At 43.0% G+C, this 18270-nt stretch overlaps 1 protein-coding gene across 1 annotated transcript; it reads right to left on the bottom strand.

Moving 5' to 3' along the window:
- Positions 1 to 848: 848 nt before the first annotated feature.
- On the bottom strand, positions 849 to 17932 carry lhfpl4a (LHFPL tetraspan subfamily member 4a). Its single transcript, XM_034584359.1, has 4 exons — positions 16771 to 17932; positions 3585 to 3821; positions 2700 to 2716; positions 849 to 1801 (listed from the first exon to the last, which is right to left on the bottom strand). Exons 1-4 carry the CDS (start codon positions 17174 to 17176, stop codon positions 1748 to 1750), a joined length of 714 nt encoding a protein of 237 aa, XP_034440250.1. The 5' UTR covers positions 17177 to 17932; the 3' UTR covers positions 849 to 1747.
- Between the last annotated feature and the right edge of the window lie 338 nt (positions 17933 to 18270).

Genomic DNA, 18270 nt, shown 5'->3' with positions numbered 1-18270 from the left:
TGCCACACTGGAACCAGTTTTTCTGGTGGAGAGGCAGTTCTTTGGGTGTCGAAACACAAAGAACTGGTTGGAGATGAGGTATTTGCTTCAAAACCGGCCCTGGAACTGCCTTGGTGGAAAAGGGTATCTGTGGTGCTGGTTAGTCCAGTTGTACTGAGAGTTTGAATACTGGGGTGAATACTGGGGTGAATACTGGGGTGAATACTGCAGCCCTCTCTCTGACTTGAACTGCTTTTTATTCTCCAAGTGAGTTTTTCAGAGCTCATTCTGAATCAATCACATTTCGGTCAAGTTCAGAAATTGAAAACACTCATCTCTTGTCAGAGAAGCGTCCTGTGAGAATCCCTGCAGAGCAGCAGCACAGTGCATGGTGTGTGTAGTCGTAATGAGTCTCTGCTGGCTCTGTCGCTCACATCTGAGTTGTGGACTGATGAACTGAACAGACTGTGAGTCCCTCTGAGCTTAAACAGGAAGCCTCGTTTTCACAAGCCTGAGAGAGACGCAGCACGCAGGGCTCGTCCTGAACCAAACCCAGCCCACTGGAGAAGAACTCAACACAACTAGAGAAGGGATGGCTGGGGGACAAACTTCAGTCAACAAAGAGAAAGACAGAATGCAGTGAGACGTGAACTGTTGGGACATGGAGGACATCTCTCTGCCTCTCAGCTTGTTTGGTCCTCAGTGTAGTCTGGGCTGAAGAGGTTCATTTGTCCTCAAAAGAGGAAGAATTCAACTCGAACTCTAAACCCCAAAAACTCGAATTCAAACTGAGGCCAATGAGGCTCCTGGGAAAAGAATCTTATGCGAGGAAAAGATCAAAATCCAAGAGTCCAATGTCCAGGTGAGCCTTGTGTTCTGGTGAGGTTTATTGTGCAAAGCAAATGAAATGAAGAACAATGGTATGTCTCTTGCCCTGGTAGAAAAAAACTCAAAAAACATTAGCCCTTCCAGATGCCTCTCCGTCGTATCCCTGCCCACCCGTTCATCACCTTTCATCCATGTGCACCTCAGCCACTATTGAAAACAATAATGATACTAATAACTATATAATGCAAAATAACAACCAAATAAGTGACTGAACAAATACAAATTATATTTCCTCATTGCAAAACAGAAGAATAGCAAAGAGAGAGAGCTGACAATCACAAAGACAGACGACAGGACAGTAAAGCAAGTTTCAGAATTTCACAGTTTACATGGCTTTTTCATGTATAGGGTCAAAAAGTGCTGTTTCCATAGAAACCTCTCATTTACATACATGTTCAATGTTGGTTGCTCCTGGGATCAGACATCGTCAAATACAAAGAGAAGCAGAAAAACACAAAGTAACTTTACAAAATCATCTTTTCCTTGGTTCTGTGAGAAGTAGCACCTGTGGTCTGTTACACAACATATTTACTTTGAAAAGCTGGAAAAAGCTTATTTCCTCTCATTAAAATACAATTAATGAAATACTCCTCCTGCATGCATTATTATCATTTTTAGCAACACCCTAATCTTCATTGCCAGTAACAGCCCATCTTTGAAATGATCACCTCCTGACTCCAGTATCACAGACTCTGATACTCATCATGTTTCCTCGATGTTAAACTATTACATTTCAGATTAATATGACAAACTGCTGGACTTTGGTCTCAAAGCCCAAAGGTTTTTAACCTGAGGAGAAAAGAGGAGGAGTAGGACAGAGGGAGGAATGGAGGGAGGGATAGGAGAGAGGGAGCTGAAAGAGGAGGAGAGGAAATGTGACTCAGTGGAAGCGCTGGATTCCATATCTTGCATCCCGGGTGTCCCGGATTATAATCTGGAGGAGAAACATATAGAGAAAAGATGCAGCATCAGTTTCGCTAAAACTGCATCTTCTTGGACTGCAAACACAAAATTAAAGGATCTCAAAGTTGTTTGTGTCACCATGACACATTTTTAATGCAACATTTTAAAAGTTATGCTTAGTTCCAAACACCACAGCAGTGTGAGGGAGTCGTTTGTGCCACACTGAAACTCCTCTTGTGTTCCAGGCTCTGTTTTCATAAAGCATCTTCATTACCATAAACAGGTAACCTCCTGACTCCTGCTTGGTTTGGCTCAAATCGTGCAGCAGAACCGACGCCGCAGGAGCAGTTGTGTCGTGGCCATATTCAAGCTCTGTCAGACTGGTTGTTGTAATAACATTAATAACAATGATATTTATAGATGTAATGATGTTGTTAATGATAGCAGCACCAGTTCAGTCAGACAACTCACGTTCAAATGTTTATTGCAACAACAGAACATGTTAGTGTTTGGCGTCTAGGCTCCGACTTAATCACTCCCCCAGATATGATTATATAGATATGATGGGAGTGATGAGCAAATACTTATAACCCCCCGTCGGAGCCTACAGGTGGATGCTGGGGTGGTGGAGGGGCTGAAGCAACTGGCAGAGACACTGACGCAGGTGCAGGGCAAGCAAAGGGAGACATGGTAATAAGGTGGGTGTGTATTATAGATGATTGTGGAGAGTGAGGTATGTCACATGATGTATGTCACATGATGTATGTCACATGATTGGAGCAGCGCAGCTCGAGTTGGCTGCCTGAACTAGCTCGCAAGCGTCGCTCCATTTAATATATTACTACACTGAATGACACACACACACACACACACACACACACACACACACACACACACACACGGTAACAATAATAACAAAATGTACTTACCCTTGATACAGCATAGTCTGTGGAAAATAACAAATGAGAAAAATGAATCATATTCTTTTATTTTAACCTACACAAAGGCGACAGGGCCCATACATTTAACACAGTCTTACAGGTGTTCAGGAGTTACAGGGATTCAGCACCAATATTCTTTCTAAATATCAACATAGATTTCTTTCTCTCTACAGTTGTTATTTCACTCATTTTACTGTTACACAAATTTTACTGTTTATCAAACAAAGTTGCACAAACTATTGTGTTTTCAGTTGCTCATCAGTCAAGAGGCAGATTCCTCATGTTCATCCTACCTGGTTTACAGCTGTACAACACTATTCTTATGATAAGAACATTTGAGCTTCCCAGCCTGAGCATCAGAGGAGAATAGCTGCGATGTGAATGAATACAACTGTAGTTCATCTTTTTACTCTGATCCAGTGAGCCCTTGATACTGCAAACTTAGTTTGCAGTATAATGAGCGTATTTTTTTAGCTCTAAACTTTATGATATTTATGTTCTTTGATGAAGTACCTCAATGCTGGTTTTAATATCACATTTATTAACAAATTTAATCAAACATGGCTGATGACGCCACCCAGAGTTTCAAACCGTCTTGGACCTTGCCCATTGGTTTTGTAGTATCAACTGTTCGGTACGTCTCTACGCCACCAGTGACCACTTGTGAGTGGGAGTCTGGGAAGCCACACTCATAGGTAGCGTTCTCTGCGTTCTCTCTTTATAAACAGTCTGTGGTTCTAAAGGCATTTTTTGAATTTCCAGACACTTCAACCAAACTTAGGGTTGAATTACACTTTTAGGACTGCATTGATTTCAATTTCCTTTGTGTGTTTTTGACTAAAACCACTTCTGACTTGATTTGTCACCTCTCACCTCTGCTGTCGGCCTTCAGCTCCTCCTGCACGAACTCACTCTGACGGTTCCCCAGCACAAAGGCCAGGAAGGAGAGGACGAGGGCGTCCAGGATCCCGATGATGGCGAGGATGTAGGCCCAGCGCACCGAACAGTTGCCCAGAGTATACCTTCCCGTTTCCTCTCCGCACATGTCCCGGATCACTTCTGCGTCCCAGCCGTTCGGGAAGATCACACAGCCGAGCACCAGACAAACAGCTGGACGGACGGATGGAGAGAGCAGAAGACAGAGTGGATGCAGCAGGGATTTGAAAGATTGATGATGAATGTTTGAGTACAGTGACATGATGGATGTGGTGCAGAGGTATTTGGGTTTTGTGATATTGCATTTTGTCAGACAGCGTGTGTAATGAGGTGTGGAGCAGTGGGTCGGAGTGACAGGGTTGAGTTCCAATGAAAAAAGAAAATCAATACAGGAAAAAGGTTGAGTCGTAGAACAAAGGACGATTGAAAGTGAGGGCAGTGGAAACAGGAAGGAAAGGAAGGCGAGGAGAGGAAATAGATTGAGGAGTAATCAGACATGGGCCAGGCAGAGTGACATGAAGTTAACAGGATGGAAATGAGAGGAAAGAGGAGAAGCAGAGGAGAAAAGACAGAATATTATGTATCCATTTCATCCTGGGTTGTAAGTGTGTTGCACTGGTATTTCCACCTTCTGCCTCATCCCTCAGAAACATGGGGCTGCACTGTACTGAGTCGCAGATTCAGTTGTTGACTCCCTATGTTTATAAATGTATGTGTGTAAATGAATGGTACTAAGAAAAACTCAGGAATCGGTCCAATAGATCATCTCTGCAGGTGCACACTACAAAGTAATCTTATGGTGGAGGTATGTGTTCTACTGAGTGGCATTAAAGTTTGTGGATGAGACACAGAAGGAGAACCTGAGGAGACAAAATGCTTATGTTGGGCAAACAAGAAGGTACAGCGGCTGTTGGCACTGCACACAGGTCTCGACACCAACACACTTGTTTGCCATTGAAATCAGTGAATACAAAATGTAACCATGAGCCACTAATAACTTCTGCAGCAAATCAAACATCTGAGCTCCTCCAGCTAATTGTCACAGTTCAATGTCAAAGAGGAAATATATCACTCACACTCAGTCACACACAGGCAGCGTCCCAGCTGCTCTGGTTCCCTGTGATGCCATGTTAACGCTATAATGCCTTGAGATAAATGTCCCCAGCAAAAAAGGAACTGCACACTTTCTTAAGAAGGTCAAAGACCAATGTCCTTCATTGAACAAGTGTAGTTTCTTCTTCTGTATCTGTGTTTGCCATTGAGATCATTCAGGAGTGCAAGAGACTTTTGTTGCTCAAATACAAAAATCTAGAATTCTAAATATTATACATGCACATATTATGTCAGGCCTTGTGGATGTGTGCACGTTCCCATAAGGCCTGTGTGGTCCCTTGGTGTGAAGTGGGTGCAGCTGAGGCCACGTTAGCTCTAACAGATGGGTCTCTCAATGCCTCACTTACTGGACCACTGCTACTGTGTAGAGCCATGCACACACAAATAAAACTCAGCTGAGGCGTGGGTTTCAGGGTTTGTCTGTGTACTTTGTGAGGACATTATGGGAAAGTGAGGACATTTTGGCCGGTCCTCACTTTTTCAATCAGCTGTTACAGGGTTAAGACTTAGTTAGAAAAATGTTCAGATCAGGGTTAGGGTGAGGCTTAGGGTTAGGCGTTTAGTCGTGATGGTTAAGGTTAGGGTAAGGGGCTAGGGAATGCATTATGCCAATGAATGTCCTCACCAAGATAGATGTACAAACATGTGTGTGTGTATGTGTGAAATTCTGATAAATTTCAAAGATTTGTGGAATTTCGGTGGAACAGCAGCGTTTCAGTTTTACACATTCACAGGGAATCTTTAATAGTTTGTTCTATGATGTACATTTTCTATTTTCGTATTTTATTTTATCAACAGGGGAGATATGTGTATAATAACAGATAATACACAGTAGTATTGATTACTGAAGGAAAGTAAAATGACTGCTGGATACAGTTTCCATAAATTGTTGGATTGTTACATTGGTACATCAACTACAAGCCCCATCGTCCTGTCTCATCCTTCTTTCCTGTATTTTAGAATCCATAATAATCAGTTTATGTATGAGTGCCACAACCCGGAACCTGGAACTGTTTGCTGGGAGGTTGTCCTGGATCGTTCATCCAGTGATACTGAAACCATTGATAGAGCCTGGTACCCCTAACACCAGTGCTAATCCTACATGTAAAGAGGCTGAGCACTTCAACCCCGCAACAACACTGGAGAGACTGGAGCTCTCCATCCACCAACACAATCACCCCCTCACCTCAACCCCCTGCTTCTCTACAGACTCCAGGATCCTGTGGAGAGGGAGGAGGGTGAGGCTCATTTTAGATGCCTGTCCTCTGAATATGGAGGAGGAGAAGATCTGCATTAATTCTGTGGAGTCCCTCAGCTCTGCAGATGCATGCACTCTAAGCTGAAGGCCATTTCACAGTCGGTAAACTCCACTGAGTCACACTTCACCTCCTGCAACTCCCCTGACAGCACCAACCAGGAGGCAATCCCATCCCCAGCGAAAACCACTGAAGCATGTATGTTCAGAATTTTCATTATGTGATGATAGAAAATATGTAGAAAAAGTATGTAGAACAGACAGACAGCTGATTGATTCACGTTACACACGTCACACACACCTTATGTTGAGGCACATTCAGTCAACAAGCAGACAGACCTCGTATTAGGAGTTTGTCGTCCCAGCCCTGGTGGAAAATGTTGCTTGTGAAATCTTTTAGACGTTGTTGCATGTTCAGTAATGACCCTGTGAGTTTTAGCATAATACTATAAATGAGAGCTACATCACAGCGGGGTGTCAAGAGCAACTGACCTGACATATTTCACACACTGCAGACATTATTGCATCATTGTCTTTTCTGCCTTAGACATTTTAGATCAGGAAAGTCTTGTGTGTATTTGTATCTAATAGAGTCTAGTGTCTAAAGTCTGATATAACTTCACACTGTATTTATTTGGACTCAAGCCCACCTGTGCGTCCTTCCTAATAGAACTATTCACTAGAACACCAAACAACACCAACAGAAGCACAACTTTGTCCTGTTAGAGTCTCATTTAATAAGAAGGACGTGAAGATTTACACCATCATTATACCATTGATACAAACAAAGCAATGGATGGGCGTAGGTTTGCAATTTATACACACAACCACTATCAGACTCAAGCTGGTCATTTTAAAAAAACTGATAAAAAAATCACTGCAGACAGACATAATGTCTATTATTCTATGTATTATTCTTCATTGCCAAAACCTGGTGCTTACATTACCCAGAGTGCAACTCAATTCCTGAAAATTTGGTCAATGAATGAATGTACACACACTCATTCAGTGGAGGCCTTTAACATAGTTCCAGTGATGAGGTCAGTGCTGTTACATATTTTTCATTGGAAGAAACGTTTTTCCAGCCTTTGTTTCACATTTACACGACTTCAGCGAGATTATTCAACCTTGTTATTCTTGCAGGGGATGGAACAGAGCATGCAGTGATGTCAGAAGACTACAAAATGCTCTCAGGGCAGCGAGTGTCCCAGAATAACCTGTCAAATTCTGAATTTATGTAATGTCTGGATTCAGTGGGTCCAGTGACCTGTGTGTAAGACTGCAGACAGACGGAGCAGCTCGCTCATGTATCATCATCTTCCCTGAAGCAAACACAAGATCAGGGTCGACTGTCAGTATCGCAAATGTCTCAGGCCATTTCCAAAAAATAAGCAGCGGGGGCTCATTAGAGACTTTTTGATTAGGCTACTTCCATATGTTTATGAGCTATACAATATCTTTGGTACACAAAACCCTCAACCAGAAATATTTTTCTATGTCAGCATACGCCAACCCTTGATGGAGAAACATTCTCTCATAAAAAATCATATAGTCTCTAACAGAAACATCCGTCTCCACTGAAGCAAAACATTCAGCTTAAAAAGATGTACCTGAGGCCTCACTCTGTAGTGTACATGTCTAACAAGCCACAATGAGAATATCTGTACAGTAGCTGCTGAGTGATATTGTATGTCCTCCATATAATTACCTCCCAGAATGTATTGGACTAAGAGGAAATACTTCTTCTTTTTATTAAGAAGACTGAAAGACCCAAACCATACAAGAAGTAAGGTGATACAATACATTTTGGGGACATGCAATGATATGAATGTGGGGTTGTTAATTTAGTGTATGAACATGTGCATGGGAGAATTAACTATTTGAATATGCTGACAACTCAAAATTGTATGAATAGATGTTTGGCCACTGGGAGCAGAAGAATGAGATGTAAATACAACATTAACATATTATCTTTTTAAAAAGTTGATATAAGCATCAGTATCACTTCTTTGGAGTTGTGTGTTTGTCAACACAATGAATGCAAGTTCAAAATGTATCCTCCTTTTAGCTCTGATTCTCTCTACCCACCCCAGAGAAGCAGATATCTGGCTCTTTAGCTGCCGGATGCTCAGCAGCATTTACTGCTAACTGCTTACCAGCTATTGGCTAAGCTTGTCTGCCACCTGGTGCTGGACAGGCAGCATGCTTTCCTCACTACTCTCACAGGAAACAGGTGCCTTTTTCTGCATTATGGCTGACGTTTCGGGGCCAGAAAACCAAGAAACTGAGCTCCTGTTGAGCTGCAGAGTCGGGTATGAGTCAAGAATTCTCTCTGGGTTGGTCATCCTTTGTTTGTGTGTTTTTGCTATCACTGTTGCATTAGTACATGGTCATCCCCCGACTTTGTTAGAAGCACAAGGGTTTAGTTTCAATCAGAGAGAAGAGTGAACTTGAGGAAGAGATCCTGAGGAATAGTTTTCTCTGTTTTCTGAATGTAGGCTAATTAGATACAAACAACTCCAGTCGCTGCAGCATCCCAGTTCCTCTCGTTTCCTTTCTCTATCGTTCACTCTCTCATTACTCGCTCACTGATCCATGGATTGGGGGGAGAAACACAAAGAGGGTATGTTGCTGAGATTGTGGACCCCGGGCTTGACTCTTAAGGGAGATGTGCTTTGTTTACATGGTTTGCCGTCATCAGAAAGAGAGGATATTCCCAGGACCAGCAAAGTAAATCCTTAATTGTGACGGCTGAGTAAGGAAGGAAGATATTTTGACTCAAAATAAATAGGGTTAGAATATTTGGTTGCACAAATGGGGAACTTGTTTCTCTAGGGGTGGACGTGACCACTGTATGTACAGTACATTAAGCAGTTTGATCAGATAGTGAAACTGTAATGAAAGATTTCAATGATTTATAATGAATTTGTGATAATTTCTAAAACATTTTTTTAATTTTGTCATTATTAGTTACTGTGAGTCACTTGGTGGACATAAATTATTATTTTATCCACTGAACAAGAAATTTTAGATTAATTTTGATTATAGATTTTAAAGCTCTGAATACTGTAGCCACTGCATCACAACATTGGTCCTATTGAGATCCCCAATAATTATCAATGAAAGTTAGCAGTTGAACTTATGAAAAGCAGAAAACTCCTGTACAAGTCGACATAATTGAAAGAAAAGTCATCTTCAGATTTGATACGAGAGGACGTGTCTTTACATTTCAACAGGCAGAGTGGGAAACATACACTAGCGTTCAAAAGTTTGGGGTCACTTAGAAATGTCCTTATTTTTCAAAGAAAAGCACTGTTTTTTTCAATGAAGATAACATTAAATTAATCAGAAATACACTCTATACATTGTTAATGTGGTAAATGACTATTCTAGGTGGAAATGTCTGGTTTTTAATGAAATATCTACATAGGTGTATAGAGGCCCATTTCCAGCAACTATCACTCCAGTGTTCTAATGGTACATTGTGTTTGCTAATCGCCTCAGAAGACTAATGGATGATTAGAAAACCCTTGAAAACCCTTGTGCAATTATGTTAGCACAGCTGAAAACTGTTTTGCTGGTGAGAGAAGCTATAAAACTGGCCTTCCTTTGAGCTGGTTGAGTATCTGGAGCATCACATTTGTGGGTTCGATTATACTCTCAAAATGGCCAGAAAAAGAGAACTTTCATGTGAAACTCGCCAGTCTATTCTTGTTCTTAGAAATGAAGGCTATTCCATGCGAGAAATTGCGAAGAAACTGAAAATTTCCTACAACGGTGTGTACTACTCCCTTCAGAGAACAGCACAAACGGGCTCTAACCAGAGTAGAAAGAGAAGTGGGAGGCCCCGGTGCACAACTCAGCAAGAAGACAAGTATATTAGAGTCTCTAGTTTGAGAAATAGACGCCTCACAGGTCCTCAACTGGCAGCTTCTTTAAATGGTACCTGCAAAACACCAGTGTCAACGTCTACAGTGAAGAGGCGACTCCGGGATGCTGGCCTTCTAGGCAGAGTGGCAAAGAAAAAGCCATATCTGAGACTGGCCAATAAAAAGAAAAGATTGATATGGGCAAAAGAACACAGACATTGGACAGAGGAAGATTGGAAAAAAGTGTTATGGACAGACGAATCAAAGTTTGAGGTGTTTGGATCACACAGAAGAACATTTGTGAGACGCAGAACAGGTGAAAAGATGCTGGAAGAGTGCCTGACGCCATCTGTCAAGCATGGTGGAGGTAATGTGATGGTCTGGGGCTGCTTTGGTGCTGGTAAAGTGGGAGATTTGAACAAGGTAAAAGGGATTTTAAATAAGGAAGGCTATCACTCCATTTTGCAACGCCATGCCATACCCTGTGGACAGCGCTTGATTGGAGCCAATTTCCTCCTACAACAGGACAACGACCCAAAGCACACCTCCAAATTATGCAAGAACTATTTAGGGAAGAAGCAGGCAGCTGGTACGCTGTCTGTAATGGAGTGGCCAGCGCAGTCACCAGATCTCAACCCCATTGAGCTGTTGTGGGAGCAGCTTGACCGTATGGTACGCAAGAAGTGCCCATCAAGCCAATCCAACTTGTGGGAGGTGCTTCAGGAAGCGTGGGGTGAAATTTCTACAGATTACCTCAACAAATTAACAGCTAGAATGCCAAAGGTCTGCAATGCTGTAATTGCTGCAAATGGAGCATTCTTTGACGAAAGCAAAGTTTGAAGAACAAAATTTATATTTCAAATAAAAATCATTATTTCTAACCTTGTCAATGTCTTGACTATATTTTCTATTCATTTTACAACTCATTTGATAAATAAAAGTGTGAGTTTTCATGGAAAACACGAAATTGTCTGGGTGACCCCAAACTTTTGAACGGTAGTGTACTTCACAAACATCACAGCCAACCTTTCTCCTTAACCCTGATCCTCTTCTCATCCAATAAGCTTGAGTTTGCATGTATTTGTATTTACTGGCCTTGGATTTTACACCATCAAAAAGTAAAACCAGCCATCTGCTATCACAGAGGGACACTGATTAAGATTTCATCACTCCAGCTGTGAGCAGTAAAACTCTGGAAGGTCAGCATGCTCTCAGTGTCCCAAAATAACCCATCAAATTTGTATGCAGACTGCATTTACATCCCATAAACTGTTCTACGTTGACACTGTGAATATGAGCAGATTCACCAAATGGGGGGCTACAGGGTTCAATTCTGGGGCTTCTAAAATGTAAAGGGGAGGTTCGGGATGGATCTCAGATTTTCTAAATCAGGGGCCATAAAGGGGCCACATTTCACACTGAGGGGTCAAGTATATTTCCAACATCCATGCACAAGTCCTTATTCAGCAAAGTCATTCCTGGTTTGCCGTTGGCTCTGTAGAGAAAAAACACACACCATTGAATATATTTTTCCTTTTTGTTCCTTGTTCAAACACTTGTAGGTGCATTACAACAAAGCATAGAAGACAAAACAGGTTTTAGATTTATTGCATTTTAATCTGAGCTTTAAAATGTTAAACACGTCACATAACACTGTTTTAAAATACAGATTAAAATACTAAAGTCTCATCTGTGAAGAGTCGAGTGACAAGTGGCTGGGACAGGGTCACTTCAGATTTCAGTGCAGAATCAGAAATGGATGTGTCCATGGGGGAATGCCACAACATTTACACATCAAAGTCAGTTTACAGGTCTTGTGGGGTACTGCGAACTACACACTGAGAATCCTGCTTCTGGACTTGTGTTAGCAACCAGGAGAACTGAGCACGTCACTCTGGTTCCTGAAGCTTTCCCTGATTTCCAGTTAGTGGAAGAGCAGATTTCCAAGTGCTGCTGCTACTTTATAAATCACTTAATGACCTCAGGCCAAAATGCATTTATGATATACTTAAAATATATGAATGCATTAAGCCCTGTGGATCTTTAAGAAGCAGTCAGCTGTTCTCTTAGTTACATCCAAACGGAATTTCTGAACGGAATTTCCTGATACTTCAACTTCATCAATTTTCAAATCTAAATCAAAACCTTCTTGAAAGTATAGTCATTTGCATCAAAGCAACATAACATACTTAACATATTTGCTTTATTTTTTATACCTTCATCAATTCCTCAGTATTATAGTTTAGGTTTTTGTGTGATCATTTGGTGTGGGGCAGAGCAGCTGTCCCTCTGGTGTTTCTGACTGGGCAGGCGTCTGTTGGGCCGACCTACACTCTGCTGGCACTCAGCAGAGCTCCGTCGCAAGGTCCAATGACCGGGAGAAGCCCCAGCGTGGAGCTGCACCACAGAGCTGATTAAACTATCACCTGCATCCGGTACGAGAGCATTAGATTAGGCCCAGCTCCAGTCCCATTAGACTGCTTCCTTACAGACACACACACACGCACACAGACACTCACGCATGCACGCACGCACGCACACACGCACACACACACACACACACACACACACACACACACACACACACACACACACACACACGCACACACACACACACACACGCACACACACACAAACACACACTGCATCTGTCATTGTTAACTTTAGCCTAAAGTGTCAGAGAACTAAAACCAGGGCACACAGGTGGTCCAGGGTTAAACACAGCAGCAGCTTGGTCATTTCACTGAGAACTAGTAGTTGTCCTCACTGGTGGGACGGTAGAAAAGGTAGCCTCCGCCCCTCCCTTTAAAACTCAATGCTGACAAATGACAAGAAGCACAGGTAAAGATTTTGATGGACTTCATACTAGGAGGCCAGCCGGAGAAAGTCAGCAGGGACTGCGGAGCGTCTCACTCTGACATCTGCGTTCACACATGCACCTCCTCTGGGGAAAATACGGAGGGGCGCCGGAGTCCAGTGCATGTCTGAAAGCAGCTTATGCTACCAGCTCTATGAGAATGTAATACTCATCACACAGCAGAGACCAAAGTTGTTGGATAGATAAAAATGAACAGACAACAACACAGTGATGTGTTACTCAGTCCAGCTCTGTGCTGTCTAACAACTCAAGAGCTGAGTTCTACCAGAAAAGTAGATATCAGAAAGGGGGATGATTCCATTAGTGTTTCAAAATGGTGATAAGGCTGCACATGTAGGAACACATTCATTGTGTTGCCCTCAGCTGTTCACGTGCAAAATGTCAGAAATAACTGTGAAGCAAAAAGAGAGCTGGAGAGATAAGGTCAAACTTAGCTACTACTACTTTCTCAATTCTGCACAGATGACCAACCATGGCAAGAGGTGCGTGTGAATCATCAGTTTCAGAAAGTCACACAAATATCCCTCCAGTCATTTGGCCCCTTTACGCTGCCACACATGTACATCACATCTTCTGTGTTTAATAGAAAATAATGTTTTTTACAAACACCGATCAGCAGTGGCTGTTTGTAAAGCATCTGATTCCTGAAAGACGGTGTCTGTAAGTGCTTAGAAAGCTACTGTGATGACACACCGTAACAAACCTACTGGTGGAGGCTGGTTCCCTCCTCTCACCTCCAGTCCCCAAGCCTCAACCTACTGGTGGAGGCTGGTTCCCTCCTCTCACCTCCAGTCCCCAAGCCTCAACCTACTGGTGGAGGCTGGTTCCCTCCTCTCACCTCCAGTCCCCAAGCCTCAACCTACTGGTGGAGGCTGGTTCCCTCCTCTCACCTCCAGTCCCCAAGCCGGCCAAGTCTTACCCACATTTTCACTTGTGATTGCCTGATAGTAATCTGTAATATGCTTAACATATTATCTTACCCCCAAATGGTGGTAAGTAGAGCATGAGGGAGGGAAAAGGTCACATCTCCAACATCGCATCTTTTTTCCCTCAGTTGGAGCTTCCTTATAAATCCACTCTCTCTGTCATACATTTTCAGCACCTGGAATTTTTTGCAGACATGGTTTCATTATTTTGGAGAACACATAAATGGACTCAAAGGTGTATTCACTGGGTTTAACATTTTCACATTTTCCCTGTCATCACCGCTGCTCCATCAGTTGATCTCTTCATGAGTTTCTGGACTTTGCTCGTCTCTTTTCCTCTGAACCTGCCTGTTTTTTTCATTGCTCACACCTGAAGAATCTGTTGGGGGACATAAAACTGCCCCATTGTGTATTTTCTTGCACCTTTTAAAGCTGACAGTGGAATTTTCAGAGAACTTGTGTGCACTGCACTATTTTGCACTGACCTAGCAAACCACCCTATAGATCACTGAGTTCAGAGCTGAGCTCATGCCAGCATTTACAATAGTCACAAACCTTTGCTTGTCAGCTGAAGGTAAAACACAAAACAGTAAGTAACAGCATGTTTCCTTACTTTTGAATCATCAGAGCATGAAGGGAAACTTTGTGGAACACAGAATCCTGTCATACAGTAAGATCATGTTTCCCTGAGTTACGTTTACATAACAGATAAGAGAAAAATCATGTTGTTTTGCTTGTGTTAATCCGGAGTATTTGAGCATATGTCTTATGCAGAAACAGTCTGTTATGTTTTTTTCCCACAGCAAAAGTAAAACTGTTACAAATCATAATCAGATGAGACAGCATTTGTTTAGAATTTGTGTTTTCAGAGAAGTGTTAAACTAATTCACAATTAGCGTTTTGTCAGTTTCACACCTCTGAAGCAACGGCTGCTACTCGGATGTGTCAAGGAAACAGCAGCAGGCTCAGACGGAGAGCCTGGGAAGACGGGAATTGAGGAAAATATGCTCGTCTGGGAACGACTGAGGGACCCTGTGAGTGGGAGATACCAAATGGGGGAAGGGGGTAAGGACCTGTAAATGCCACATAGCTCTTCTATTTATAGAACCAGAATAGAGGCTTGTCCATGTGGAGACTTCAGTGCAGTATGAGCTAAATGTTTCAGCGGCACTGTGGTGGTGTATATTGTGAATTGGGAGTGTTATCATTGTTAGATCAAATGCTAAAAATGCAAGCATGCCATTATTGTTTTGAACTCACAGGTTTATATTATCATGTCACCTGTGACCCTTGACTCTGTTTCCCATCAGCATAAAGCTCTTGATGAAGATCCCAAGTGTGCAACTCATGCTCATCCCAGCCCATCTACCTAATATTATATTATCTCCCATTATTCTTTGCATCCTTTAAACAACATTTTGACTGGTTTCCAGTAAGTTGTTTCATTTCTAAATAATAAAATGTCCATATTCAAGCCATCATTGCATTTTGGCAAATGCATCTTGCTTGTTTGTAAATGGTCAACTTGTCTGTTGGACTGCTATCCTGTTTTTTGTGTTCTGTCTTTCAGCTCCTCTCTCTCCTCCATCTCTTTATTTCTTTGTCTGCTCGTGTCTCTCTTAGCGTTATGTCTCTGTGAGAGACACTGACGTCAGTGTCTCTGTGAGAGACACTGACGTCAGTGACTTCCAAAGGTCCTGAACCCACCACCATCCACATTCAGCTGCCTTGTTGGAAAGAATAATCTGGCCTCCAACACGTCCTCTTAGATAATGTCAAATCTTCCACATCAATGCACAATTAACATCCCACCCTCCACCCCCTCCCTGCACCCCCTCCCTGCACATACACCATCATAGTGTATCCCATCACAGAGGAAGTGAACTCATGCTAAGCACAGCGAGAATAAACATCGACAAACGCCAAATCAAACCCATCTTACACCTGCCAAATAACTCAGCACCTTTCATTAGTAGTTTGTGTGATCATGAGTGTGCCAGGGGAATCTGGGATGTCCGCTGAGCTGAGACACTTGTGGGCTCCACCTGAACCAATACAACAATCTGTTCAACACTAACTAATGGACGAGTACCAACAACACACACACACACACACACACACACACACACACACACACACACACACACACACACACACACACACACACACACACACACACACACACACACACACACACAGAGTATCTAATTTAGGGTTTTAAAAGTCAGACAAAAATGAACAACAAAATCTTTCGTTTGATTCAATGTGAAAAATGTAATCCACGGCTTCTAACATCAGCGTCAGCAGCCGTGGAGTCTGAGTCTTCTCTCCAATGTATCCCTCACACCTCCTGATATAATTACATAATTCAAAGCGTTTACATGGTGTTCGTTCCGGGTTTCGCACAGATGAATGGATGCACTTCATGGGGATAAATTACTGCAATGCATGTACCAGATCATGCATAATGTAGGCTAATCTGGAAGGAAGATCTGGCAACCAAAATAGAAGCTGTGATCGTTGATGCATCACTGCTGAGGGCATTTCATTATCATAATTCCATACAATTACACACATTATTTCAAGCAGCTGGATGAAAAAGAAGAGGCAGTGTCAGAATGATAAATAAAGCTTTAAGGCCTCTTACTGTTGGCAAAATGTGAAGTAACACATTGGAGTAATGACTGATGACGCAGATATTATTTTTTCAGTTTGATAAAAACATGCAGGACACCAAGCTCTCAAGAGACGGTGTCCAGTGCATAACATGACTCCGGGTAGGCCTTTTGGGAACTTTCTCAGATCTTTTCACGTTCATGTTTCAGCTATCTTCAAAGCTAAGGTGAACAGCCGTGCACTAACATCAGAAACAGAGAGAGAGGGAAGGTACACAGATGGAGTAATACTCTCCTGCCGTGCTTAGTCTGTGGAGGATCATAACCATGATGATATTTCATAAGTGTGACCTAACACATAATGAGGTGAGGTGGGCTTATTGATCCTCTTCGTCAAAAAGTGTTGGCACACCCCCTGCATTGCCCACCCCTTGACCCCCAAAATAACACAAATCTCCCACCCTTACCACAAAGCAGCTGCGTCCAGGCACACGTCTTGTAGACCAGGGCGGTGTTGCAGAAGAAGAAGAGAGTGAAGGAGCCGATGCAGCTGAGGATGAGCACCATGGACATCAGCACAAAGACGGAGGCCACCTTGAAGGCTCCCGACGGGATGGAGCTGAAGTCATAGAAGCTGCCCTGGCACAAGATCTCCCTGTTGACCTTCCCATTGCCCACGCAGTAGTTGAACAAGCCAAAGTAGCCAGCCTGGGGGGTGCTGACACTGTCACCAATCCAGTAGGGCTCGATGAAGACCACCACGTTGATGATGGCCAAGCAAATGGTGAATATGGCCCACAGGACACCGATGCTCCTGGAGTTGCGCATGTAGTTGTCATGGTAGATTTTGGAGGCTTCCTGTGAAGGCAGCATTTTTGTCTCCCAACCACGGGTCCCCCTCCAACCCACTCCCCTCCTCCCTCTCCCCACACAGCAGTGTCACCCTGGTGTTCCTGCTCCTTTTGATCTCCCTCCTTTCCTCTTCTATCCGTGATGTAAAATGGATGAAATGGAATTATATCAAAAAACGAAGATGCATCGACCAGCAGATCTAGATCCTGCTCCTCTTTTGGATTAGTCTCACATCTGGATGCCCCCCTCCATCCTTCCTCCCTCCTTCCTCCCCTCTGATCAGTGAAATGAATTCAGTGGCGAACTGTGATTCACCTGATGGGGAAAGCCTCTCCTCTCTTCCGTTCCTCTCAGCGTTTAAAGGCACAGCAAAGCCGACAGTCAAGCTCACAGTGCCAAACACAGCAGCCAAATATAGACAACGAGCAGAGCTGTCTTCAGTCAGCACTTCACCTCCGCTTTATACTGTAACGTTATCTGCTCTGCTGTGCAATCTGACGCAAAACAAGAGATGCGATCCTCCCATCGAGTGTCCCTGATATGATGATGAGTCCTCTGCGAATGAACGGATCCAAAATAAACGAACAAAGACAGGAGTAGAGCCAGTGACATGCTTCACTGATAATTTAAAAGAGAAAAAATAAATCAGAAGAGAAAAAACATGAAAGAAACTCTTGCCTGACGAGAGCCTGAGTATACATCGTGCAACACTGCACACACCGACAACCCCGACTGTGGATTTGGATCCTGTGGCGCTCTCTTTCAGTCACTCTCTGGGTATCTCTCCCTCTCGCCCCTCTATGTTAACTCTCTCTCTCTCTCTCTCTCTCTCTCTCTCTCTCTCTCTCTCTCTCTCTCTCGCTATGTGTCTCCTGCAGTCTCTCTCTCTGTAAATGACAGCAAGTGCACAGTTTTGATATTGCAGAAATGTGAATACACCCCCTCATAGACTCCCCCTTTCCCTCTACAGTCACAAACATACACACAAACACACACACAGTGTATGGACACCCATGGTGCTGAGAGAGATAAAAAGGTTTAACTGACAAAACACAAAAAGCAGATTATTTAGTTAAAAGGCTCAGATGAACATGAATCATAAAGGTGCACAATCC

Source organism: Hippoglossus hippoglossus, chromosome 5 (genome assembly GCF_009819705.1).
Source record: "Hippoglossus hippoglossus isolate fHipHip1 chromosome 5, fHipHip1.pri, whole genome shotgun sequence".
Classification (NCBI taxonomy): domain Eukaryota; kingdom Metazoa; phylum Chordata; class Actinopteri; order Pleuronectiformes; family Pleuronectidae; genus Hippoglossus; species Hippoglossus hippoglossus.
This window is presented reverse-complemented; position numbering and strand designations above follow the sequence as displayed.

Excerpts from the sequence above, each read along its gene's own strand:
- lhfpl4a (XM_034584359.1), bottom strand. The coding sequence starts at position 17,176 with ATGCTGCCTTCACAGGAAGCCTCCAAAATCTACCATGACAACTACATG. Across the intron at positions 3,822-16,770 it reads CTGGACGCAGCTGCTTTGTG|CTGTTTGTCTGGTGCTCGGC; the intron begins GTAAGGGTGGGA and ends CCGTCCGTCCAG.